The 26753-nt window shown below is 39.4% G+C and overlaps 3 protein-coding genes across 6 annotated transcripts in view; 2 read left to right on the top strand and 1 right to left on the bottom strand.

The window, feature by feature from the left end:
- Positions 1 to 947: 947 nt before the first annotated feature.
- On the top strand, positions 948 to 10439 carry LOC103511955 (glycerophosphocholine phosphodiesterase GPCPD1). 4 transcript variants are annotated; one of them, XM_026825640.1, is made up of 11 exons: positions 948 to 960; positions 1950 to 2136; positions 5633 to 5866; positions 6087 to 6250; positions 6544 to 6710; positions 7019 to 7156; positions 7540 to 7650; positions 7877 to 8060; positions 8572 to 8707; positions 9247 to 9730; positions 10138 to 10439. In XM_026825640.1, the coding sequence occupies exons 1-11, from the start codon at positions 951 to 953 to the stop codon at positions 10429 to 10431; spliced, it is 2109 nt and encodes a 702-aa protein (XP_026681441.1). In that variant the 5' UTR covers positions 948 to 950; the 3' UTR covers positions 10432 to 10439. The 4 variants fall into 4 exon arrangements, with proteins under 4 accessions (XP_026681441.1, XP_008474937.1, XP_008474945.1 ...); XM_008476715.2 differs by lacking the exons at positions 948 to 960; positions 1950 to 2136 and adding an exon at positions 4037 to 4572 and having other exon boundaries at positions 10138 to 10431; XM_008476723.3 differs by lacking the exons at positions 948 to 960; positions 1950 to 2136 and adding an exon at positions 5198 to 5352 and having other exon boundaries at positions 10138 to 10431.
- Positions 10440 to 13010: 2571 nt separating this feature from the next.
- LOC103512070 (conserved oligomeric Golgi complex subunit 5) lies at positions 13011 to 17283 on the bottom strand. Its single transcript, XM_008476827.3, has 3 exons — positions 17113 to 17283; positions 14751 to 14954; positions 13011 to 14360 (listed from the first exon to the last, which is right to left on the bottom strand). Exons 1-3 carry the CDS (start codon positions 17281 to 17283, stop codon positions 14163 to 14165), a joined length of 573 nt encoding a protein of 190 aa, XP_008475049.1. The 3' UTR covers positions 13011 to 14162.
- A 1142-nt stretch (positions 17284 to 18425) lies between these two features.
- Positions 18426 to 26753, top strand: part of LOC103512080 (liprin-alpha-3) — a 34993-nt gene continuing 26665 nt past the window's right edge. The window contains exons 1-3 of the mRNA XM_017445229.2: positions 18426 to 18431; positions 18808 to 18972; positions 23416 to 23565. Coding sequence (XP_017300718.1) covers positions 18426 to 18431; positions 18808 to 18972; positions 23416 to 23565 — 321 coding nt within the window. The remainder of the gene's footprint in view (positions 18432 to 18807; positions 18973 to 23415; positions 23566 to 26753) is intronic.

The raw sequence follows: 26753 nt of genomic DNA on the forward strand, positions 1-26753 counted from the left end.
TGGTTGTGATAAATAAATACGGCAGATCAGGAATCCCAAACATCCTGGGGCTGTATACAGGGTGTTTGAAAGCAACGTGGAGCGTGGTTGCTAATGCGGATGGGTGACCATTTAGACAATCGCGCGCTGTTGTTTCTTCGTGTCATTCCGTTTTAATATTTTGTATTTTACCTTTTATTTGTTATTTTTCTCTGTCTGGCTGGGGGATGTTAAACAGGGAGGAAAGATTTTGAAACGGCTTATTAACAGGAAATAGAGGTTCATGGTTTCTAAATAGAAGTGAAAAAATAGGCTGCGAAATTTAGAACCAAAGACGCCACACGGTATATCTGACCACGCTCTTGACTCATCAAACAGACAAAATAGCCAGCATATCGTATTGTGTCTACGTTTACCTCCTCAGACGTCAGTTGTTGTACAAATCGCGAACGTGAGGGGGTATTTTGTTTCTCTCTTGCCAACTTGTTTTCATCCGCGACTCCACTATTCGTTAGTGATATGTATCAAAATTCATCCTAACGCGATTCCACTTGCACTATTTATTAGATTAGTGATATTATCAAAACTCTGTTTCGTGTTAATATAGGCCTTGCGTCGAACTCTTGACGTTCGCGCGCCTCCCGGTACGCTTGATAAACTACGTAACCCGTAAGTGTGACGTCATTGAAATTTTGAACTCATTATTCATAGGTATTATTATTCCGGCGAGAACGACCTTACCACAGTGTTAAAGGGTTTAATTCGAAAAAAGGTATATTGGAATGGCATGCCGCACGGACTTTCGAGTAGCCTCGCAGGCTAATGCCAGCCACTCAAGCTCAGACCGCGGTCTGACGTCTGATAGACCTAGGTCTCGAGCTTTTTCCGCCAGGTTCCGACAGAGAGCGGTCTGCGGTTTGTCAGATGGTCTGAGAGTGCTTGGCTGGCAGAATCCAGAACAGTTTTAGAGTATGGTCAGAGGTTAACATTAACATACACTTTGAAGTTCTTTCAGATATCCGCAAGCCTGGATCCAAGCATTCAAAATCCAGCGTATGCGCTGGATGTAAGCGTGAATTAGGCTGGATGTAAGTGTGTGCTTTTTACGTCTGCATCCAGTTGGAGGACATCCTGGAACCAGTTCACTTTCACGCTTAAATCCAACTATGTAGTAAGTGGATCTAGGCTTACAGACTGGATGTCATCCAACTTACACAGGTGAATTTGTAAGCTTGATTCGAGCCTTACATCCAATCGTGTGTGCTGACTGGGATGTAATAATTTACGTAGGCAGTCCAAGTCACGTGATTATTCATCTTCTTGTTCCTACCTCAACCTCTTGCCGCTTGCAAATTAGAAGTGTGCCAATCAATCTTGTTGATTTCTTACTGTCATTTCTTATTGTCAGAGGTGCAGCTAATAATAAATACTTCAGTTCTATCCGTGAGAGGTACGGCTACCAGCCAGACTTGACTTGCAAGTGTATAACCAGCCTTTATCCAGCCCTCAGATATCCAGTCACACGTGATGTCAGCGCATGCGCAGAGTAAAACACGTCACCGGCTTTTTTTTTCAAAGTCAGCCATATTGCAAAATTGCGATTAATTTTCCAAACATTTTACTCGCGCTTCATTTTCTGCTTTACTGTAGGCCAGACTACGAAAATACATCACTGTTTGGAGTGTTTGGACTTTCGAACCCGCCCTGGACAAAATCCTGGATACGGCCCTGCTATAGGTTTTACTCAATCTGATCTCTGATGAGATAGAAAAGTATGATCTGGTGCTTAAAAAGCAGGTGCGCTTACCTTCCAATCTCATTAGGCGAAAATCTTGTCGATAAAAAGTTCCTAGATGCTAAAAGGTATACGATGAGTATGTCCCTCCCTATTTTTTTTGCACGTGACTATAGTCCCATTTTATGTCCCTAATTCTTTGCATGCGAGTGTAGTGTACCACTTTATTTTGTAGAAAACACAAGAGCAATTTTTGTTCGTTATCCCAAACAAACCATGTTGGGAGCATTGGCATTTCACCGGCGTGGTATTGCGCTGTCACGTGCTCTGGTCACACTAGGCCTCAGTGTCACGCTTATGTCACGCAGTGGTGGTGCGGCCGTCATGTCGAGTAAAGTCACGCAGAATGGAAACAGTCTTGAGTAAGTACCTATACATATAAAATAAGTGTAGAGGTAAGGAAGTTGAGAACTATATTGAGTAAGTATATTAAAAAGTAAGTAAGTTGAGGTCAAACACCACAAATATTTTTCGTTATTATTGCATTCATGTTCATGATGAGGATTGAGGAATGATTGGGTAAGTGTTTTATTATTTATTATGTTTTAATACCTAGGAGATTTGGATAAAATTTCTATCATGGAAACTGAACAGATAAAGGAAGATGATTGCTTTTAGAAGTGTTCTAAAAAATGTAGTTTAAAGTGTGCAATTTAAAAGAGTGCTTAAAAAAAGGAAAGTCTAGCTAAGTTACATTAAACGAGATTAGCATCTTGCCATGATGCCATGCAACTCTAAACAGATAAGAGACAAAAATACAGTAGGTACTTAGTATTTGATCTTTGACACCCTGAATTATTTACTCATTTGTAATTCACCGTCCAACCTTTTATTTAAGTTGCAAAAAAAAAAGTAATGCACAGTGACAGACGTCCGTAGTTCACGGATTTCCGTATTTTGGGCACTGTGCAAATGTCCCAAGATACCGGACCAGTGACGCAGTGTCTTATCGTATTTTTCAGTCCAGTTTTCTTCTTCTCCCCCGATGTACTAGTCTTACTAGCAACTTCTTCCAACTTCAAATTACCTACGTCTGTAAGACGAGATTAGATTGTTTCCAATTAATATGAGAAGTGGAAATCAGAATTAATTTGTAAGTACCATTAACGTAAATCTGAAGGAAGACAGTTTCATTGTGGTAAGTACCATTAAAATAATCAAAGCTGATCTTGCAATAAATGGGGTGAGGGCTATTTATGGGCAGTTGCTTTGAACTATCAAAATGCTGGGTACTTGTCAGGTATCATCATCCAAAATCCCGTTTTTTTTACGTTTTAGGTCGCTTGTCCCGTTTTGGGCTGAAAATGATCTGGCAACCCTAGTAAGTATATTAAAAAGTAAGTAAGTTGAGGACTATTGAGTAAGTATATTAAAAAGTAAGGAAGTTGAGAACTATTGAGTAAGTATAATTATTAAAAAGTAAGTAAGTTGAGGACTAGGAAAATACTGAGATAGACAAATAGGTAAGTACATATATTTTATGTATGTAAGTACGTACCTGTTAGTCATAATGTTTTTATTGTTAGTAAGTAGGTACCTGCTTTTAGCGATCCAAGTTTTTTTTTTCGGTTCTTCGCATTTTTTTGTATCCTTAATATACAATCCTTAAAAAAAAAAAAAAAAAAAAAAAAAACTTGGATCGCTAAAAGTAGGTACCTGCTTACAAAAACCTACATACCTACTTGTATTCTCAGTATAAAACAAATAAGGTACCTACTACCTACCTAGATGTAATTTCTAAACATCAACATTTTATTGATATCTACACCTAGCTAGGTATTATACACATGAAATGACTATTTATGTAGGTCGCGTGACTCTGATTTCGGAAGTGGCCAATCAAGTAGGTAGGAAGGTAGTAGTTACATTACCAAACCAAACCTAGCTATACTATACATACATAGGTCTTTGTTTTATGGGTTTTTTTTTTTTTTTTTTTCAGGTAGGTAGGTAGGTAGGTAGGTAGGTACAATTTATTATTTACGATTGCAGACTTTCATTTTTATATCCGCGCTTTGCTATCAGTCGTTTGGTGTCACTCGTTTACCGTTTGTACCCACAGTGTGTTTTATCAGTTTATCAGTCATAGTATGACTGTCATACACCTCTTGTGATAGTGAGATATATTGTGCTCGATCGATTGTAACTCATCCGTTATCACTTATCAATGTTTTGTTGATAATAAAATCTCGTTATAAGTACCACCTACGTACATACTACATACCTATTACCTTATACGTACGTCTTTTATACCTACATAATCTTTTTATACTTAGGGACACACCTACTTATAGGTATACTCGTACTAGTCAAATAGTCACTTCTGCTTCTGTGAAGGGTTCGCGCCGGTTCGCGGATTGTGTTCGCTTTTTTCGGACTTAGGCACCTACCTGAGTTTTAAATGGCAGAGTTCTCCCAAAAGGAACTCTTCTACTCAACCACTTAAATTCGATTCGCGTTTCCTGTAAAATCCACGAGTTCGCGATTTCGTGACTTTCTTGGGTTCCTTAGGGTTCTCTTGAAAAAGCTCTTCCACCCAACGATTAATTCACTTCGCGCTGCCAGTAGACTCCGCGGGTTGTGTTTCGATTTTCCATCTTTAAAAGAAGTTACACTTCGTCCTCCTTTGGGCTCCGCCAGTTTATTGTAATGTGTCGGACCATCGATTTCAAGAACGAGCCCCAACTAAAGGAAAACGAGAACCTGATGAAATAAAGGAGGTGTACCTCCTATAACGTTCGGTACCTCCTGATTTGGAATTTGGTACGATTAGCTGCGGATTTGGAATCTAGAATGAAGTACGTAAGGATAACTACATAGTAGATACAGTGTGATTTTTTTAAAAGGCTCCTAAAAAAAATCCGGATACCAATCACGCTGAATGTTGCTTAACTTTAGTGATCTATTGAGGAACTGGTCCATTTAACTCCGCGTGAAGCTGCGCTGGCTCTAATTTATTCACGGAGTAGCTACCACCACAGCAGTGTGGAAGAACTTTACGAGCAACTACAATCGTGTGAAAGAGCCTTACCAAACGACCTTGACCTTCTCAAGGTCGCGAGAAAAAATGTTGTTTACAAACGAAGAGGTTTCAAGACAATGGATTTTCAGATTTTCGTGCTTTCTTGAAGCCAAATTTTTTCGTAGGATCCATGTTCGAGATTTAAAAAAATCATAAAGAACGGATAAAAAAATTAAAGAAACACTGATACAGGGATGGAGTTTAAAAATAAAATATTTTAAATAATATTTTGTATCAAAAAAATCAAATTTAAAGCTTTTTTGTTTTTAAAAATTTACAAAAGGGCTAGTTAAATTCAGAGCTAGCTGCACTTTTGAAAGTCAAACGGGTATAGTGTATAGTGTCCACTGTTTTCCAACTCATTGCCTTTATCTCATTTTTTGACAGTTTCCTGAATTTTATCAAAGTTCCTGCTATTCTATCTGGTTTTTCAACTTTTTCTTGTCTTCCTGTTTTCTTGTTTTATCTGAAACCTTTTATTTAAATTTTAACACAGCAAAATTATGTTTGTTTAACTGTGGTGTAAGTTACAGCCGTTTTTCGAATATTTTCTCAGGTAAATCCATTGTATATTGGAAACAATCCACTTCCTCTGGGTATTAAATTGCACCAGTTTGTTCAATGAAAATGCCTTGATCAATCTCTCTTGGACACCTAATCACCTATTTATTATTGTCAGTGAATTCTAATTAGGTACTGATGCCAACCAAAATTATAGTGGTCTAGTGAACTCAAAGTTACTCACCTTTTGATGTTAAAATTATACCTTAAAAAAAGCCAAGAGTGATGGCTAAATCATGGTGCAATCAATTATTTTTTATTTTCCATCCTTCCAGGGGTTTGAAGTATCAAGACTTTCTCCAAATGATCAATTGGTGGGACAATGACTCATCTACTTGCATGGACAACACACCAACCAAACCATCGCTGCCTACAAACAATAATAGTACGAAAGCTTGGAAGTTCCGAGTTGAGGCCAAAACATTGCCTGGAGAAGTGGTGTGTGTGACGGGGAGTTCCAATGAGTTGGGACAGTGGTCTAATGACCATGCTTTGATTTTAACTCATGAGTAAGTTTTTTTTTTTTCAGGGTAATTTATCTTAAATGGATGAAGTTTGTTCTTGGAACAGCTGGCTTTCTCCTATCCTCTACTCCTTATCTCTTCAATTTTGGGATGATAAGACCTCCATTGTTACAATTTCCTTTATAAAACCCCTTGAAAAAAATCCTATAGTCAGGAACCTACACTTATGTTTTGCCGATGATACTTATTTCATATTTTCTTGCAGGGGTGAAAATGTGTGGTCCAACAGTGCCAACATTTCTTCAGACTTGGATGTCCGATACCGGTACTTTGTGTGTATTCCCCTCGAGAAAGAATTTGATGGACAGCAGAAATTGGTTGTTAGAAGATGGGAAACTGGAATGAATCCAAGGATTATTGCAGCCCAAGGTAAAAAAAGTGATGATTACATAACAAATATAAAGAAAAAATGCAGTGATGTAAAGAAGCACCTTTTTTCACCACGAAAAAGAAACTCAGGTATACAAAGGAATTGTATTATTTAACTTTTAGGTGCAATGGAACCTCAATCCTCCAAGTCATTAGATAATGATTTAAGAAACAAGGCATTTCTCTTCTGTACACATCTTACATATAGTTTGTTGCATTCTTGGGTTTTTAATCATTAGAGGCCATTCTCCCAGCAAACCTTACAATCTTCACCTTTAACGGCTCCATTTCAGCTCCGTCCAATATGGGTTGTAAGGATGGCTGTGATAAAGAGGTGTTTGGTCAGTACAACAACAGCACCTCTGTGGAGAAAGGATGGCTCACTTCAGAAACAGCCGTGCAAATCAAACTGGTCAATAATCCTATCAAGCTGTGGAAGACCAAGTTGAGGAATCATAAGGTTGGTTTAAATAGAATAGAATAGAATGTACCTACCTTGTTTATCCTGCTGGGATAGGGGATGTGTATCCAGCTGGGAGATGAATAAAAAATGACCTATGAACTTAGACACAACTTGTAGAGGTTTGTTGCAAATGTCAGGATGATTGACCATCAGGCTATTTTTCCAGTAAAGGAAATTAAATTTTTGCTTTTGATGGGTTTGAAGATGGGTGTGTTATAGATTTTTTTTTGTGATAGAGACAAGTGAATATCTTGCAAGTTTATGTGGTGCAGTGGGGCTAACTGAAATCTGTTCCTCTATTTCAGATCAGCATAAAGGTGACTGCAATGTCTCTCAGTAGGGTGACAGGAGAGTCAGATTTGTCTTCTATAGATGATGGTTTCAGTTTGGAAACCACTGAGCTTATGAACAACTTCACTTCGTGGCCTTTGACGGAAATTTCTGTGAGTATAAAAGTCTTATTAATACTAGCGACCAACCTTAGGCCAGCCAATCACTATCAGATAGACCTGACATTCGGACCTTTCCAGCCGCACCTGTCAGGTCTCCCGGATAGTGTGTGTGCTCATGAGGTATCAGGTATACCTGTCAGGTCTACCTGATAGTAATGGTTAGCGTGGTGGACTTTGGATCTGGAGGTTGGCATGCCGAGTCAAAGTCAAGTCATAATATTCATTGAGGTTTATCAAGTGGGGAACGACATTTTCAGTATGCTCAACACAATCAAATTTAAAAATGTAAGCAAGGTCAAGTTCGGACCTAGAGGTTGGTGGTTCGAGTCTTAAAGTTTAGGGAATATTATCAGCGTTTTATCGGTTGTTTTCAGGTGATGAACGAAAATGAGAGAGAATTTCGGACTCAGAACCAGTTTGGTCGTGTGTATGTGGATGACGAATTTGTGATATTCCAAACCCTCACACACAAGTTTGAAACCACTGTAAGTATACCTGCCTCGGTGGTGTAGTGGTAAAGCCGTTCGCCTGGTAAACAGGAGGGCGTGGGTTCGATCCCAGCCGAAGCATGGAATTTATCCTCATTTATTTGAGCATTTGACCACATAATAACGGAGCTCTAAGGGTTAGGTGGTAGAGAACGTTTCCGGCGTTAACCTCGCCTAGTGGTTACCTTCCACTCAAGAGTCTATTATTGTTATTAATTCGCAGGCATACCTAGTGGATTTCTACGCCGATGACCGGGGTTCGGATCCCTCCAGTGGCAGCTCTACAGATCCTCCCTCTCACCTTGGCTTCAGTCATATTCTACCTGCTGTTCTGACTAGGGGCACTGGTTCCTTCATAGTACCCATTACCAATACGCAACAGCGAAGGCCCATAGGAGAACTGTCAGGTAAGTGAAACTTCGTGGTTGAGTGGTTAAGAGCTCTGACTCTCAGCCCGGAGGTCGTCGGTTCGAATCCCGGTGGGGCGAATTTTTTATTCTTTTTCTTCGCCCTTTCCCGTGTACAGACGGGGTCGGCGTTATTCGTCAGCCTCTCAATCAGTCCTAACTAGGGTGATTGGTTTTGGGCTGACATTTGGTTGTGGCTACAAATTTTACGAGTGGATGCCCTTCGTACTCAACCTTTGCTATTTCTTTAGCAAGGGAAATGCAGGCTGGTACACTCCCTGTTTAAAGTCCCCTAGCCAGACTAAGTTGGTCTACTCCCTGCTTAACGTCCCTCAAGCCAGACAGATTTATATCTCTTTTGTTGGGTGTGAGTTCAGGCGAGTATCGCCACTCAGCTACAGAAGTGACATGAAGATAACGTTCTCATCTCAGTGGAGACATAACTGGCAAGGATTATTGTATTTGAATATGTCTTGTTTTTATATTTCACTTGTGCTATATGTGATTTCAGGCGAGTATCTCGTAGTCACACCACTCAGCTATAGGAGTGACATGAAGATAACGTTCTCATCTCAATGGAGAGATAACTGGCAAGGGTTGGATGTGGGACATCGCGGTGCAGGCGTATCGTTTGGGTGTGACATTGAGTGAGTATGGGTCGCGGGTTCGATTCCTGCTCGGTGCGAACTTTATTCCCTTTTTTTTAGGAAGTTTGATAGGAAGATAGAGAGAGAGGTGATCAGGATAGGAGAGGAACCTGAAGAAGAAAAGAAGAAGATAGGGGGAACCGTAACAACAGAGGCCTTATCGTACCGAAATCGAAGAGAGAAATAGGTCCTAAATAGATAGGGTGCGTTCTTGGAACGGTTGGCTTTCTCCTATCCTGTCTTCCTTCTCTCCTCTGATGCTATAGGCCCCTCTATTTACATTTTTTTTTATGTATCGTGGTTTCCATTTTCACTGGGTTTGTGGTTAGTGCGGTGGACTTCGACTCTGGAGGTCGGTGGTTCGAGTCCAAGTCAAGTTATAAAATTTATCTGGGTGTCATAATTGGGGAACGATATGTGTACAAGCATTGAAGTATGCTTAACACAATCAAAAATTCCTAAAGTGGGAACGACATCAATAGTGTTAAGATTAGACAATTATTCTTTTGATACCAACTGTCCTGTTCTCATTTCCTCAGATGTGCGGATGTACGGGAGAACACCATAGCTTCGTTGCGGTCCGCAGGTCAAGCCGGGGCAGACCTAGTCGAATTTGACGTTCAACTCAGCAAAGACCTTGTGCCCGTCATTTATCATGACTTCTATGTAGCGCTGAGCACCCAACGGAAGCTAACAACGAACTCGAGTGAAGGGAAGTTAGTAACTTCAGGCACAGCGGTGAACGGAGGTGAAGGGAAGTTAGCCACGGACTCTAGTGAAGGGAAGTTAGCCACGTCAGGAACAGTGAACGGAGAGAAGTCAGCCACGTCAGGGACACTCGTCAATGGCGGAGAAGGGAAGTTAGCCACGCAAGTGAACGGCAGTGATGAGAAGATAGCAACCGCTGGAGGTAGCAGTGAGAAGATGGCAACAGCGGATAGTTGTGGGGATGTGACGACGTTGAATGATGTGATCAAGGTGCCTGTCAAGGAGTTGACGTTTGATGAGATGCAAATGTTGACGGTAAGTGGCCTTTTAGATTTTGGAGCGGCCTCCTGGGGGCCTTTTGCAGTGATCCTTAAAAAAAAAAAAAAAAAAAAAATAGGGGTTAAAAAAAAAAAAAAAAAAAAAAAAAAAAAAACAAGAGAAGAGGCACCATAAAGAGGGGAAAAACAAAAATAAATTTTATTTTAAAAAAAAAAAAAAAAAAAAAAAAAAAAAAACTCTGAACTTGTAATCCTGACGCAGCGCATTCAAAAATTGATGAAAATTGCATTTTTTTTCGCGAAAAATGAGAAGTTTGTTTTTCTTTTTCTTTTTTTTCACGGGAGGAATGAGAAGATGGTTGTTTTTTCTTAAGTATGTACTGTAGGTATATACAAACTCTAACTATTCTATACTCACCCATCCCATCATGATCAATTTCACAGTTATACCACGTGAAGGAAGGCCAGGCCAAATTGAAACGACGTTTCTCCCGGGATTCAGAGGCCGAACACCAAGCGTTCCCCACGCTACGTCAAGTACTCGAGGTCATTGACCCCTCGGTTGGGTTCAACATCGAGATCAAATGGACCATGCAAGTGTCAGACGGGACGTATGAGTTGGACCACCCTATAGAAATAAACACGTATGTGGACACTATATTGGACGTTGTGCTAAGGTGTGCCGGGCCCAGGAATATCGTGTTCTCCTGCTTCCATCCGGATATTGTTACCATGTGAGTATTCGAGACTGGTGTATAATTGTATAGCCAGTAGTGTGTCTTCTCTAAAAGCCATGGAATTCTCTAAAAAGCACGCTTCGCCCAGTGGTAACGCGTTACTTGCATGCAGAAGGCCCGGGTTCGAATCCCACCATCGACAAAAATTTGTACTCGTTTTTCGATTGCAAATATTTCAACGGGTTGCTTTCTGGAGTTTTCGTGTTGACCCAGCACCTAAATGGGAAGTATTGTGTCTCTTCTCGCCCATCTGGTGAGAGGCATACTACGACACAGGACACAAGAGTTTAATGAAGCAGTTATTTCATTGCTACGAAATAAAAATGGCGCGCGTCGATGAAACACTCATCAACAGGAGGTCGCGGGATCAATCTCGGGCGAGGAATGGAATTTTATTCTCACTAATTTTGAGCTTTTGGCCACACAATGAGAGAATTTCAAGGGTTGCAGCGATCCTGGTAATTAGTTTCTTGTGCTTTTACTCAAGAGTCAATCATGTTGCTCTGAACTTTATCTAAGCTGTCAAAGCGCTCGTAAACAGGAGGTCGCGGGATCAATCTCGGGCGAGGAATGGAATTTTATTCTCACTAATTTTGAGCTTTTGGTCACACAATGAGAGAATTTTAAGGGTTGCAGCGATCCTAGTAATTAGTTTCTTGTGCTTTTACTCAAGAGTCAATCATGTTGCTCTGAACTTTATCTGTAGCATCTAAGAAGCATTTGTAGCTTCATCGATCCCTAAGCGTCCAATCAACAGTGTTCTAATGAAGACATACCTAATGAGAGAGAAACAAGAGCGGAGAAATTGGAAAGAAAATACGATAAGGACAAAGGAAAAATGATTTTACGAGACGTTAAGACGAGAGGAAATTGCCAGATACATTTGTACATGTAGAGCAAATGAGAAAGAGAAGAAAGCTGAAAATTGAATACTGGATTTATAATTTCCGATGCCACAAGTGGGGGCAGAAAAGCAAAGAGAACGTACGTAAAAGAATACTCAAAGTATAATCCAAAGAGAAATCGGTATTCAAAGAAAACTGCGATTGTTCTCTAACATTTTTTGAACATAAAACTCTACGAGACTTTGTTCGAACCCTTTCTACTGTTCACCCTATTTTACGTGGTTTAACCCAGTTACAAGGGCATCAAAATTAAACAATAAAGTAGGTCATGAAAGCGTTTTTTTTTTTTTTTTTTGTTTTTTTTTTTTTTTTTTTTTTTAGGGGAAGGGAACGGCTTTTCAAAAGATCTGAAAGTTCTCCAAGTGCTGACATGTTGTCCATCTCGACTCTCGAATTTAAATAAAGCTTTATTAAAAGTTTAGAACACCGACCTTTGAAGAGTCAAGTACATTACGAAAACAAACAAAGATGACCTTACCACTTCATGAACTTGGGCTTTTTGTGCTCTTTTACCCTGGATTTCCGTATCATCAAAGGCTCAGAACTGACCTTTGTTTACTTTTCTCTCAAGGAACATAGACTCGTGTTTAAAACGAACGAGTCGGTTCTAATGTGGCCTAATAATCTGTTTAATGTGGCCTAATAATCTGCTCTAATGTTTCCTAATAGTCTGCTCTAATGTTTCCTAAGAGTCTGCTCTAATAATGCTCTAATGTTTTCACCTAATTGTCTGCTCTAATTATTCCTAATGTTCTAATGTTTTCCTAATATTCTGCTCTAATGTTTTAATAGTCTGCTCTAATGGTGCCAAATGCTCTAATGTTTCCTAATAATCTGCTCTAATGGTGCCTAATGCTCTAATGTTTTCCTAATAATCTGCTCAATAGAGTTGGAGTTTTCATTAAGAGGATTTCGCAGATGAGAATTTCATGTACGTTGCTTGTCGCATTAAAGTCCAATGCATGTGTATTTGCAACAAGGTAAAATTTAATCCTCTCTCTCTTGAAGAATGAGTTCAACCCGTTTTGGCCCGCGGAAATTTTTCTGTGACCCTAATATCAGGGTTTGATTGCTGAGTGTTTTCTAAATTTCTAGTGTCCCAACAAGAGTTGGACCATTCTGTCTGTACAGTAGTGGCCCACGAACTGTCGATCTCAGTTTATGTGGCTCAAGAACTGTCGATCTCAGTTTATGTGGCTCAAGAACTGTCGATCTCAGTTTATGTGGCTCAAAAACTGTCGATCTCAGTTTATGTGGCTCAAGAACTGTCGATCTCAGTTTATTATTAAGTCCATTTACCTCAGTTTAGTCTGTGTTTTACCTCAGTTTTAGTCTGTGTTTTACCACAGCTTAAGTCCGTTTTTACCTCAGCTTTAGTCTAACTTTCTTATATCTCTTATCTTGTTATTGTTGAAACTGAGCTCATAATCAAGAGCAGTTACTTATGTTCTGATTATGACAATAGTACCCGTGTTTCGAAATCGTAAACCTGGCTTTACCTATTTAGTGACCGTATACAGAGCTATCAATAAAAAGCATTTATGGACAATTGGAGAGTTAATGTTTGCATTTTACGATTGAAAAAAAAAAGTCGACAAAATGAGCATTATCAGTTTCAGGAGAGACCAGGTAAGGTTGAAAAGATTATTATTATCTTTTTCTTTTCTGTTTTTCACCTGCCTTAGGCCCGGATTCAAAGATCAAATCGGACGGTATGATGAAGGGGGAGGGGGGTTTACCACGATTCCCTGCATAGAAAGTATCAGAGAAGAGTCGGGAGTCAAAGAGCGAGTTGAAAAAAAGAGTAGTTCCTTTTACTGAGTAGCTCAGTTGGGATTCAATCCCAAAGATGAGTCAAAAGTCGCATCTCTAGTAAAGGGACTCATTGGTCCTATTCGAGTAGTATATTTTAAGTAATAATTTTGAAGTCGTTATTAGGTCCTAGATATCGCATCATTTTTGCTGAAAATTCGTAGGCCTGTATTTATTTCTTCCATAGGGAATTGTTAAATTGTTTTCCTGTTTTTGTAAGCCAAAGTATGAAATATATTTGCAATTGTTTAGAAAAATCAGTGTTTGATTTTTATTTTCTTTTAGCTTTCAGCGGACAGCCTTTGTTAGCTATTTTTTTAGATTCAGATCTTTACTCGTATAGTCAGAAGTCAAATTAAATTTGGTGCTCTGTGGGTAATTGATTTGAATCTAAAATTGACATTAAAAGCTTAAATTAAGTATGTATGTATGTTGCAAATGTCGGGATCTTTGACCATTAGGCCATTTTTCCTCTCGCATCCCAATATTTCCCTACAATGTCATTGCTGGCTTCCAAGGCAGGACATAAGTTTAGGTGTGAGGAGTTCATAGGGGCATTCAAGGAACATAAAGGACATATAAATAAAGCTCTTTTATATTTTAATAAATAAATAGAAACATTCGAAGATATACAAAACATTAACACGAACAGTTATCCAACAGTTAAACAATAGGTTATTTTCCCCTTGCAAACCTCTGGTCCAATGGAACATTAGACCTTGGATGGACAGGAATGCGCCATCTTAAAATTTCCAATGGTTTAGTACAGGCACGTTTTTCTTTGTGAACATTTATTTTAACAGGGGACTAACATCTTAGGTCTTTGCCCCTACATTTTCCTTTAAAAGAGTCAACATGAGCCTCAGGAGAGGGGAAATCGTCTGTTTCCGAAAGGAGAATACATTTCATATAACAGGGATCAAATAGTAAGGAAGCTAAACTAGCTGAATCCCCTCATATCTAAACGGCATGGAAGATAGTCTAGCTGAATCCCCTAGCATAATTTCATCTCCCATCACAAGGTCTGTTTGGATAGCGCTGTGTCTAGCAGGGATTTCATCACTGGATAAACTTCATGGAAGCTAGGTAAGTTGGATTCCCGTACGAGGGTTTGGTATCGTTGCAGTGTACCACTGATGAGTTCTAGTTTGTCTGACTCCTGCGAGTGTTTGTCTAGCCATTGACTGAGCTGAAGGAGGGACCAGTTAGCACTCTGCAAAAAGAGAATAAGACACATGAAAAATCATTAGAAATATAAAAAAGTCTAACCCCTAGTGCTATTGACTCACTGCTATCAATGAAGTCTTCCCTCAGAGGAAAACTCGATTCAATTTTTAATCTGTAAAAAATAAAACTCTCTTTAACTTTGATAGTTATCAGTTTTTAATCAATAATGGAGAGGTAGTAAAATAAGGTTTATAGTAAACATTTCTCTCACCTCATGAGGGGATACGATCTCAGGTGGTGCATGCGAGAAGAGTAACATCAGAACATATGTAGCTATACGGTATAACATCACCCAGTAGGGGGCATTGAGCTAATTCAAGAATTTACCTTAAACCGAGTTTAACTCTATTTTCCTGGCCATAAGATGTTCACTCACCTCATGAGGGGATACAATCTCAGGTGGACCATGGGAGAAGAGTAGCATAAGAACATAGCTGTACGGTATAACATCGCCCAGTAGGGGACATTGAGCTATCTCCTCGGGGGACTGAAGCAGGAGAGGGCGAAGTGAGCGGAGTAGTCGGTAGGTTTTGCCCAGCTGGGAGAGCTGCTTGCATAGGGGAGACACGGCTGTCTCAATCTGGAAGGAATCAAATTATTGAAAGTTGTAGAGCTGGATATTGGTGTTGAGCCTACCTTGGCAAGTAAAGAAATGGAGCGTATACTTACAGTTATGATAAATTCCTAGAAACGCTATTTCCAAAGACTATTGATATTTAACAACTTTCCTTTCTAAACTTTGATGCCTTTCGTACTTTTCTAAACTTTCCAAATGGATGGTGAAACCCCGTTGTGAGAAAACCTCAGTTGTTCAAAGGGAACGTTAAACCCCATGTAGCTTTTATCGAGTAGCGACCAGTGGTACTTCGTTTGTAAAAGTTAGGGTAAAAGAACACTCAAATAAGCATCATTCAATAGGATAAGGAAAGTCGTGTGATGTTCACACCAGATTTTTTAATCGATTTTGAGCGCAAGTGTCATTCACCGATGCTTAATACCCAGTTCAATCCATAATTGAAGCCAACTCCGACTTCGTTAAGCGCGGTCTTACAGATTTTTATTATTACTCCGATATTATTTTCATCAATCCGATATCTATTCTTTGTGTTACTCACAACGATCACGGAATATGCAAAGACAGTCTAATGATATCCTTTGGGCATAGACTACATGCAAAACTTTATCTGGATTAGATTTTCCCTTTTTTTTATTCCCCGAAATTTCTCTCTCCTCTAGGTATTTCTCTGAAATTTGTCAACTACTTGACTCTTCAAATTCTTCTCATTCCCTTTTCATTCTACTAATTAATTTTTCTAGCCAGAGGCGATAGAACGTTTAATGCAACTGTTCTCGGTGGCTTTGCGGAAGTTCAACGTCGCGCGTGTTTGGTATCCGGATGTGTGACCATCCGGCAGACCATCCGGAGCAATCGCGTACTGTTGGCTTTTCCCGACCTTATGGTGGGTTTCCACTCTCTGGGCATTTTCCAATGGGCATGATCTGTTTCCATTTAAACAAATTTTAAGGGAAACAGATCACTCCGAGTGAGTGGAAACGCACCATTAGGCGGTGTGAGGTTAATGGGAGGCGGTCAGCTTGTCGCCGAATGGAGGGCAAGGCCCCCGTCACTAGGAACCGTAGCAATAGATCAGTTGCGCTTACTTGGGTGATGTTTCAAAGTCATAGAACAGGAAAAATGAGGACCAACTGAATTTTTCTTTTTCTTCTACGACTTCTAGATACCGAGATAAATCGATTTCAAAAATACCGGTAAATCGTGAAGTTTGACGTCACGGCATACGCTCCCGTAGGCGATGACGTCACAATTCATGACTCTCGCTTCGTTTGTTTGTGCGCAAGCGTTTCTGCGCATTTTGACGTGAAATCTGACGTCACAACTCTTTGAACTTTTTTTATTAGAACGGCAATTAAAAATTGAATTTTCGACCTTTTAAAGTTACTTTTTCGGAGTTTTGACTTCAGGTTTGGTTTGTATTTTTCACAACTTTTTACGTAAGAATCGACCTTTTATTGATAATATTTTCCCAATTGCAACTCCTCCATTCCTTTTAAATAGACAAAAGCATCTCGGCTTTTTGTGATACCCACTAGGCCACGGAGGCTACTTTTGTAGGTATCATACTTTCTTTTTCTCTACCGACCTCCGGGAAATGGCAAACGGTAAAAGTGAGTACAGTGCACACGCATCTAACTTTCCATCTAACATAATTATTAATTGCCTTGTATAATCTTGTATGCATGAGTTATTTACCTCGGTGTATAATTTAATTTAAAATTTATCGCTCTGAGAGCAGTGTGGTCGCCTGGTCGTGAGGTTTTCATGTGATTTAAAATACTATTTTTGTAATAATTTGTTCGACTGGAATTTTGTAATGGAAGTCGTTCGACTCGGTCGCGATGATTGGAATGCTGCCTCTATGGCGCGACCAGGCAGCTCGATGGCGCGACCAGGCAGCTAGGATCGGAACGCCACCTTAACAGGCCATCCAGGGACTGAAAAAATATTGGCGAAATCTACCCCCTAGTCTTCTCTCTGGTTATCTCGTTCTGGTTTACCTAGCTCACAGACACTCACTGTTCTTACTGACATTGATAATACCTACATCTACATTCTACATAGTTCTCTTAGAATCTTCGAAATAATATTGCTCTTAGATCATCACCATTGTTACTGTGTAACGTCATCGTGGTCAGTGTAGCTGCTAAACGAATCTAACAGTAGTGGCAGATTCAAACAATCGTGTGTACATTGCCAGTTCTTTGCATTCCTGATGAGATAATGCTCCTTCATATCTACCAGTCACATTCTTTTTGATATTCTCACACGAAGATTTTTCTTTGAAGTTTGTTTGTTTCATCAAACTCTGAAACGGTCTGATTTCCCTCATGAGTTCAAAGTTCCCCTGTGTCTGTGTGTCACAAATTAATCTACTCGTAGGAGAACAAAGACGTACATGATACTTGTGCCCCCTTGGATGCATTAATATCAACACCATCAATGATAACGTCAAAAACAACAGTTTCCCTTGGATTGTGTTCACATGACAAGCTAGGAACATTCGATGCAATTACATAGAAGTGAAAATGATGGTACGTATAGAAAGCCAAGATAGAAGTGAAAATGTTAGTAGAAAGCCAATTTGAAAGTCATGTGAACGGCTTAGATAGTTAAAAGGATCTTTAGTTGTATTACGCATTAATGCTTGTCACAAATAGATTCCTAGATTGGTTTTCACCGTTTTCAAAACAACTGATCTTCCTACCTCGCCTCGCTGGTGTAGTGGTCAATACGCTCACCTGGTAATCAGGAGGGCGAGGGTTCAATCCAACGGCTTGAAAATCAGAGCTTACTGAGCTTAGTCCGTCTAGGTACAGTCTACTTTCAATCGATCTCAAAGATTTTTAAAATAAAATAATGAAAACATTGAAATAGAATAGAATATACCTTGTTTATTCTGCAAGACAGAGACTGAAAAGTACCTTTACTCCCGCAGTCTAGAAGTCTCTTTCCTCCAGGATCAAAAGTCCCTTTGATTCCTTAATCCACGCATCCATGCGAATCTAACCATTGTTTTATTTGGGTTGTTAGATAAAGATTGCCCTCTCTAGGCAATGATTGTTTTGCCCTTTCTGAGCCGAAAAACTTCTTACGAGGCCGAAAGTATACACATACGAGTATCTGAGTCGAAAAACTCCGACTTCGCCGGAAATTGAACCAGGGACCTTTGGTATGTACTCACACAGGCACGGAGATTGCTTCCCTAAACCTGGGAAAGGTTCGGTAAGGTTACGCAGACCCTGTAAAAGTGTGAACTATATTTTCCCTCATGAGTTCAAAGTTCCCCTGTGTCTGTGTGTCACAAATTAATCTACTCGTAGGAGAACAAAGACGTACATGATACTTGTGTGCCCCCTTGGATGCATTAACATCAACACCATCAATGATAACGTCAAAAACAACAGTTTCCCTTGGATTGTGTTCACATGACAAGCTAATAGGAACATTCGATGCAATTACATAGAAGTGAAAATGGTGGTACGTATAGAAAGCCAAGATAGAAGTGAAAATGTTAGTAGAAAGCAAATTTGAAAGTCATGTGAACGGCTTAGATAGTTAAAAGGATGTTTAGTTGTGTTAAGCATTAATGCTTGTCACAAATAGATTCCTAGATTGGTTTTCACCGTTTTCAAAACAACTGATCTTCCTACCTCGCCTCGGTGGTGTAGTGGTCAATACGCTCACCTGGTAATCAGGAGGGCGAGGGTTCAATCCCACGTCCCACGGCTTGAAAATCAGAGCTTAGTCCGTCTAGGTACAGTCTACTTTCAAACGATCTCAAAGATTTTTAAAATGTATTTAAATATAAATATGAAAAAGAAAACTCTTTAACACGTTACTTCCTCTGTTGCAGTTGCTGCTAGAACATCTCGAAGCTCTGGTGTCGAGGCACGAGAGGTCGCTAAGGTCTACCGTAGTCAAACGTCAAGCGCAGAATCAGAGCGGAGTGTCGAGCGAAGCGGAAGTGTTGAAGGCCCTGAAAAGTTTGTTCGAACATCACAAAGCTCTAGATGAGAAGGTAAGGCCAAATCTTTCGTTTTCTCTTGCCTTTTATTTATGAGAATTGTGAGATTTTTGCGATCTTTTTAGGATCTTGGGCCGGGCATTCACTATCAGGTACGGCTGTCAGGTCTACCTGATACTGAATGGCAGCAATAATAAGTCTCTTAGACGACCTGGCAGGTCTACCAGAGTGAATGGCCTTACCACTTTAAAAAGAAAAAATCTTGCTTTCAAGTCAGACTGAAACAACTTTTCGGCCAATCCAAATGTTTAGAATTGATGCTTCAGTGCAGCTTGAGAGCCAGTATTTTGTTCATAAATATGGCTCTAAGTCTGAAAGTCCTGAGGGAAGAATCTAAAGAAGATTTAATATAATATAAACGTATTGGAAAACATTTTAAGAATTTGTTGAGAGCCAGTATTTTGTTCATAAATATGGCTCTAAGTCTGAAAGTCCTGAGGGAAGAATCTAAAGAAGATTTAATCGAATATAAACCTATTGGAAAACATTTTAAGAATTTGTCCTGTTTTGAATGAGAACGAGCAGTCTCTTTTGTGTCTGAGAAACTGTAAACGTACCTGCTTGTATATAGGTAAATTGAAAGTAAAATGATGTTGACCCATTTGCGGTCGTGGCACCCTTTGTGTACCATTTATACCGCAGGAGCTTTGAAGAATTCCGCAAGATGTGGAAAGACGAAAGCCGGTAGCTTTCATATAGAAAAAGACAGTCTTGTATTATTCTTTCTCAGCTAGAAAGTAGAAAACCAGTACCTCAAATAAAGATTCTGTATAGATATCTAGAAAGTAGCTGTCTTGGTGACGTATAGCTGTCAAAGCGCTCGTAAACAGGAGGTCGCGGGATCAATCTCGGGCGAGGAATGGAATTTTATTCTCACTAATTTTGAGCTTTTGGCCACACAATGAGAGAATTTTAAGGGTTGCAGCGATCCTAGTGGTTAGTTTCTTAGTGCTTTTACTCAAGAGTCAATCATGTTGCTCTGAACATTGTCAAAATTAAACTATAAAATAGGGCATGGAAAGCGTTTTTTTTTTTTTTTTTTTTTTTTTTTTTTTTTTTTTTTTTTAGGGGAAGGGAACGGCTTTTCAAAAGATCTGAAAGTTCTCCAAGTGCTGACATGTTGTCCATCTCGACTCTCGAATTTAAATAAAGCTTTATTAAAAGTTTAGAACACCGACCTTTGAAGAGTCAAGTACATTACGAAAACAAACAAAGATGACCTTACCACTTCATGAACTTGGGCTTTTTGTGCTCTTTTACCCTGGATTTCCGTATCATCAAAGGCTCAGAACTGACCTTTGTTTACTTTTCTCTCAAGGAACATAGACTCGTGTTTAAAACGAACGAGTCGGTTCTAATGTGGCCTAATAATCTGTTTAATGTGGCCTAATAATCTGCTCTAATGTTTCCTAATAGTCTGCTCTAATGTTTCCTAAGAGTCTGCTCTAATAATGCTCTAATGTTTTCACCTAATTGTCTGCTCTAATGGTTCCTAATGTTCTAATGTTTTCCTAATAATCTGCTCTAATGGTTCCTAAATGTTCTATCGTTTTCCTAATAATCTGCTCTAATGTTTTAATAGTCTGCTCTGCTAATGTTTCCTAATAGTCTGCTCTAATGTTTCCTAAGAGTCTGCTCTAATAATGCTCTAATGTTTTCACCTAATTGTCTGCTCTAATTATTCCTAATGTTCTAATGTTTTCCTAATATTCTGCTCTAATGTTTTAATAGTCTGCTCTAATGGTGCCAAATGCTCTAATGTTTCCTAATAATCTGCTCTAATGGTGCCTAATGCTCTAATGTTTTCCTAATAATCTGCTCAATAGAGTTGGAGTTTTCATTAAGAGGATTTCGCAGATGAGAATTTCATGTACGTTGCTTGTCGCATTAAAGTTCAATGCATGTGTATTTGCAACAAGGTAAAATTTAATCCTCTCTCTCTCTTGAAGAATGAGTTCAACCCGTTTTGGCCCACGGAAATTTTTCTGTGACCCTAACAGGGTTTGATTGCTGAGTGTTCTCTAAATTTCTAGTGTCCTAACAAGAGGTGGACCATTCTGTCTGTACAGTAGTGGCCCACGAACTGTCGATCTCAGTTTATGTGGCTCAAGAACTGTCGATCTCAGTTTATTATTAAGTCCATTTACCTCAGCTTTAGTCTGTGTTTTACCTCAGTTTTAGCCTGTGTTTTACCTCAGTTTTAGTCCGTGTTTTACCACAGCTTAAGTCCGTTTTTACCTCAACTTTAGTCTAACTTTCTTTTATATCTCTTATCTTGTTATTGTTGAAACTGAGCTCATAATCAAGAGCAGTTACTTATGTTTTGATTATGACAATAGTACCCGTGTTTCGAAATCGTAAACCTGGCTTTACCTATTTAGTGACCGTACAGAGCTATCAATAAAAAGCATTTATGGACAATTGGAGAGTTAATGTTTACATTTTACGATCGAAAAAAAAGTCGACAAAATGAGCATTATCAGTTTCAGGAGAGACCAGGTAAGGTTGGAAGCAAAATATAACAATTTAAATAAGTATACTCCTATAGTTAACACATAGAACTCATTGAACACACCGATAGATACTTTTTACACAACCTATAACCCAACATATGTACATAGGTATATACAGAAATAATAAAATTATAACAAGAGGAAGAAAAAAGGTAAAAACTCCGCATTCATATTTAGGGAGCTAGTTTTGATTCAGCCTAAACAAAAACTACCTGCTTCCTTTTTTTTCGCGACCCGGCAGCTAGGATCGGAACGCCACCTTAACAGGCCATCTAGGGACTGAAAAAATATTGGTGAAATCTACCCCCTAGTCTTCTCTCTGGTTATCTCGTTCTGGTTTACCTAGCTCACAGACACTCACTGTTCTTACTCGCATCGATAATACATAGTTCTCGTAGAATCTTCCGGCAGCTAGGATCGGAACGCCACCTTAACAGGCCATCTAGGGACTGAAAAAATATTGGTGAAATCTACCCCCTAGTCTTCTCTCTGGATATCTCGTTCTGGTTTACCTAGCTCACATACACTCACTGTTCTTACTCGCATCGATAATACATAGTTCTCTTAGAATCTTAGAAATAATATTGCTCTTAGATCATCACCATTGTTACTGTGTAACGTCATCGTGGTCGGTGTAGCTGCTAAACGTATCTAACAGTAGTGGCAGACTCAAACAATCGTGTGTACATTGCCAGTTCTTTGCATTCCTGATGAGATAATGCTCCTTCATATCTACCAGTCACATTCTTTTTGGTATTCTCACACGAAGATTTTTCCTTGAAGTTTGTTTGTTTCATCAAACTCTGAAACCATTTCGTCAAAACTCTGAAACGATCTGTCCAGTTTCGATGGAATTTGTCAAAAGTATTCAACACATAAAGGATATTTTAATCATTAAATTTTTGGGATCTATTCGACCTGTGGGGATCTCAAAGGCCCTTTTTTCTACAGCTCCTTCAGTTCTATGAATTTTATTCACAGTCTGTGGACGAGACAGTTTATTCTCGTGATAAATCTTCGTGGAAAATTTCCAGTGATTCCAGGAAAGCCTTTGACCCTGAAAGCTTATAAACCCTCAAGGCCTGTCTAGCTCTAGACTTCCAGCAGACCAAAGAGGTCACATTCCCAATCATTCCAGGTATCACATCATGAGGTGTTTCGTTCACCTGACCATATGACAAGGTGCCGTCAGAGAGTGACAATCAGATTATTAGTCCGCTGTCAGTCATGTGGTTCGGAGATGCGACTTAGTATCCCGGTTTCCCGGGGAAAAAGTAATCACAATCGCGTTGCCATGGTGATTGGTGACCCGAAACCAAAGTGCATTAATTGAAAACAATACAGGGTCCAAGGTTCCATATTCGAAATGGTGTGAATATCTCTTGGGGTGGAAGAGCAATTTTAAATCTACCATATTGTTTATCCTGCTCGAATGAGACTAAAACGCACCTTTGCTCAGCAGTATGAATAAGGTCTTGTGTTCTTTATGGGTTCAATGTATCTTGGAGGTTAGCGCGGAGGACTCCAGATCTGCAGATTGGTGGTTCGAGTTCAAGTCTACAAAAGACATAAAGTCAAAGCCAAGGTTTCGCATCGTCAGGGGGGCTTATTAATCAGAGAATTTATTAAGGCACAATCAAAACGATGGAATTTGTCAAAAGTATTCAACACATAAAGGATATTTTAATCATTAAATTTTTGGGATCTATTCGACCTGTGGGGATCTCAAATGCCCTTTTTTCTACAGCTCCTTCAGTTTATTCACAGTCTATGGACGAGGCAGTTTATTCTCGAGATAAATCTTCGTGGAAAATTTCCAGTGATTCCAGGAAAGCCTTTGACCCTGAAAGCTTATAAACCCTCAAGGACTGTCTAGCTCTAGACTTCAAGCAGACTAAAGAGGTCACATTCCCAATCATTCCAGATATCACATCATGAGGTGTTTCGACCATATGACAAGTACGGTCAGAGAGTGACAGTCAAAATATTAGTCCGCTGTCAGTCATGTGGTTCGGAGATGCGACTTAGTATCCCGGTTTTCCGGGGAAAAAGTAATCACAATCGCGTTACCATGGTGATTGGTGACCCGAAACCAAAGTGCATTAATTGAAAACAATACAGGGTCCAAGGTTCCATAATCGAAATGGTGTGAATATCTCTTGGGGTGGAAGAGCAATTTTAAATCTACCATTAATTGAAAACAATACAGGGTCCAAGGTTCCATATTCGAAATGGTGTGAATATCTCTTGGGGTGGAAGAGCAATTTTAAATCTACCTTATTGTTTATCCTGCTCGAATGAGACTAAAACGCACCTTTGCTCAGCAGTATAAATAAGGTCTTGTGTTCTTTATGGGTTCAATGTATCTTGGAGGTTAGCGCGGAGGATTCCAGATCTGCAGATTGGTGGTTCGAGTTCAAGTCTACAAAAGGCAAAAAGTCAAAGCCAAGGTTTCGCATCGTCAGGGGGGCTTATTAATCAGAGAATTTATTAAGGCACAAACAAAATTCCTTTTATAAACTTAATTTTTTTAAGTAAACAGGAGTTTGACAATTTTAAAGTAAAATGAAGTAGAAAGTTTAAACTGCGCATTTTGACGTGAAATCTGACGTCACAACTCTTTGAACTTTTTGATTAGAACGGCAATTAAAAATTGAATTTTCGACCTTTTACAGTTACTTTTTCGGAGTTTTGACCTCACATTTGTATTTTTCACAACTTTTTACGTAGGAATCGACCTTTTATTGATAATATTTTCCCAATTGCAACTCCTCCATTAAACAATGACGTTAAACCCGTTGAAAAAATCCCTATCGTGGGTTTCACCAACCTTTTTTTAGTTCCATAAGAGCCTGTTAGCGAACAGCTCTGTTAAGGCTATACAAATCAAATGGAACTTAACAGTTAACGTAAAGGTGGCGTTCCGATCCTAGCTGCCGGGTCGCGCGACCAAGCTGTGCGACCGCTGCCTACTGCTTCCTATGTATTCTTTTGAAGTACTTTCCGAACCAAGCTGCCTGGTCGCGCGACACGGCTGCTCTATTTGGGTCGCTCTGAGAGCAGTGTGGTCGCCTGATCGTGAGGTTTTCATGTGATTTAAAATACTATTTTTGTAATAATTTGTTCGACTGGAATTTTGTAATGGAAGTCGTTCGACTCGGTCGCGATGATTGGAATGCTGCCTCTATGGCGCGACCAGGCAGCTCGGTCGCGCGACCCGGCAGCTAGGATCGGAACGCCACCTTAACAGGCCATCTAGGGACTGAAAAAATATTGGTGAAATCTACCCCCTAGTCTTCTCTCTGGTTATCTCGTTCTGGTTTACCTAGCTCACAGACACTCACTGTTCTTACTCGCATCGATAATACATAGTTCTCGTAGAATCTTCGAAATAATATTGCTCTTAGATCATCACCATTGTTACTGTGTAACGTCATCGTGGTCGGTGTAGCTGCTAAACGTATCTAACAGTAGTGGCAGACTCAAACAATCGTGTGTACATTGCCAGTTCTTTGCATTCCTGATGAGATAATGCTCCTTCATATCTACCAGTCACATTCTTTTTGGTATTCTCACACGAAGATTTTTCCTTGAAGTTTGTTTGTTTCATCAAACTCTGAAACCATTTCGTCAAAACTCTGAAACGATCTGTCCAGTTTCGATGGAATTTGTCAAAAGTATTCAACACATAAAGGATATTTTAATCATTAAATTTTTGGGATCTATTCGACCTGTGGGGATCTCAAAGGCCCTTTTTTCTACAGCTCCTTCAGTTCTATGAATTTTATTCACAGTCTGTGGACGAGACAGTTTATTCTCGTGATAAATCTTCGTGGAAAATTTCCAGTGATTCCAGGAAAGCCTTTGACCCTGAAAGCTTATAAACCCTCAAGGCCTGTCTAGCTCTAGACTTCCAGCAGACCAAAGAGGTCACATTCCCAATCATTCCAGGTATCACATCATGAGGTGTTTCGTTCACCTGACCATATGACAAGGTGCCGTCAGAGAGTGACAATCAGATTATTAGTCCGCTGTCAGTCATGTGGTTCGGAGATGCGACTTAGTATCCCGGTTTCCCGGGGAAAAAGTAATCACAATCGCGTTGCCATGGTGATTGGTGACCCGAAACCAAAGTGCATTAATTGAAAACAATACAGGGTCCAAGGTTCCATATTCGAAATGGTGTGAATATCTCTTGGGGTGGAAGAGCAATTTTAAATCTACCTTATTGTTTATCCTGCTCGAATGAGACTAAAACGCACCTTTGCTCAGCAGTATAAATAAGGTCTTGTGTTCTTTATGGGTTCAATGTATCTTGGAGGTTAGCGCGGAGGACTCCAGATCTGCAGATTGGTGGTTCGAGTTCAAGTCTACAAAAGACATAAAGTCAAAGCCAAGGTTTCGCATCGTCAGGGGGGCTTATTAATCAGAGAATTTATTAAGGCACAATCAAAATTCCTTTTATAAATTTAATTTTTATAAGTAAACAGGAGTTTGACAATTTGAAAGTAAAATGAAGTAGAAAGTTTAAAAAAATGGGAGCTACCAACAGAATGGGTGCAATACCTGGCGTGATTAAAGAAACGAGCCTAATAATATGAAAAACACCAATAAAACTATGTTTCCTACAAGTAAAAGTTTAAAAAAAGAATGGGAGCTACCAACAGAATGGGTGCAATACCTGGCGTGATGCATATATTAAAGAAACGAGCTTAATAATATGAAAAACACCAATAAAACTATGTTTCCTACAAGTGGATTTCGTATATATTTCATGACCTTAGCATTCTGTGCTAAATGAGTCAACAGAGAAATGGAAATTTTATTTCCCAAAAGTATCTATCTACCCTAAACGTAGCAACAGGTGAATTGTACATCAGCATGAACGTTTATGTAACTTATTCACTATTCAGCTGTTACTTTCTATTGTTGAATGAGTAAGCAAAAGTATCTATCTACCCTAAACGTAGCAACAGGTGAATTGTACATCAGCATGAACGTTTATGTAACTTATTCACTATTCAGCTGTTTCTTTCTATTGTTGAATGAGTAAGCTTCGTAGCTCAGAACGTGGTACCCTATGGCTAATCACTTAGCGGTGAATTTTGCGAAATTTTGGGGGTGTACCCCAAATGAAAAATCCTTTATGGCTAATCTTACTACTGAGAGTTAACAGGTTAACACACTTGTCAAGGGTTTTCTTTTACGTCGCCCATTTGATTTACACAGGCCAGTATTTCGTAAACTCTGGATTAACTGAAA

This window comes from Diaphorina citri, unplaced genomic scaffold (assembly GCF_000475195.1).
Source record: "Diaphorina citri unplaced genomic scaffold, Diaci psyllid genome assembly version 1.1 scaffold35, whole genome shotgun sequence".
Taxonomy (NCBI): domain Eukaryota; kingdom Metazoa; phylum Arthropoda; class Insecta; order Hemiptera; family Psyllidae; genus Diaphorina; species Diaphorina citri.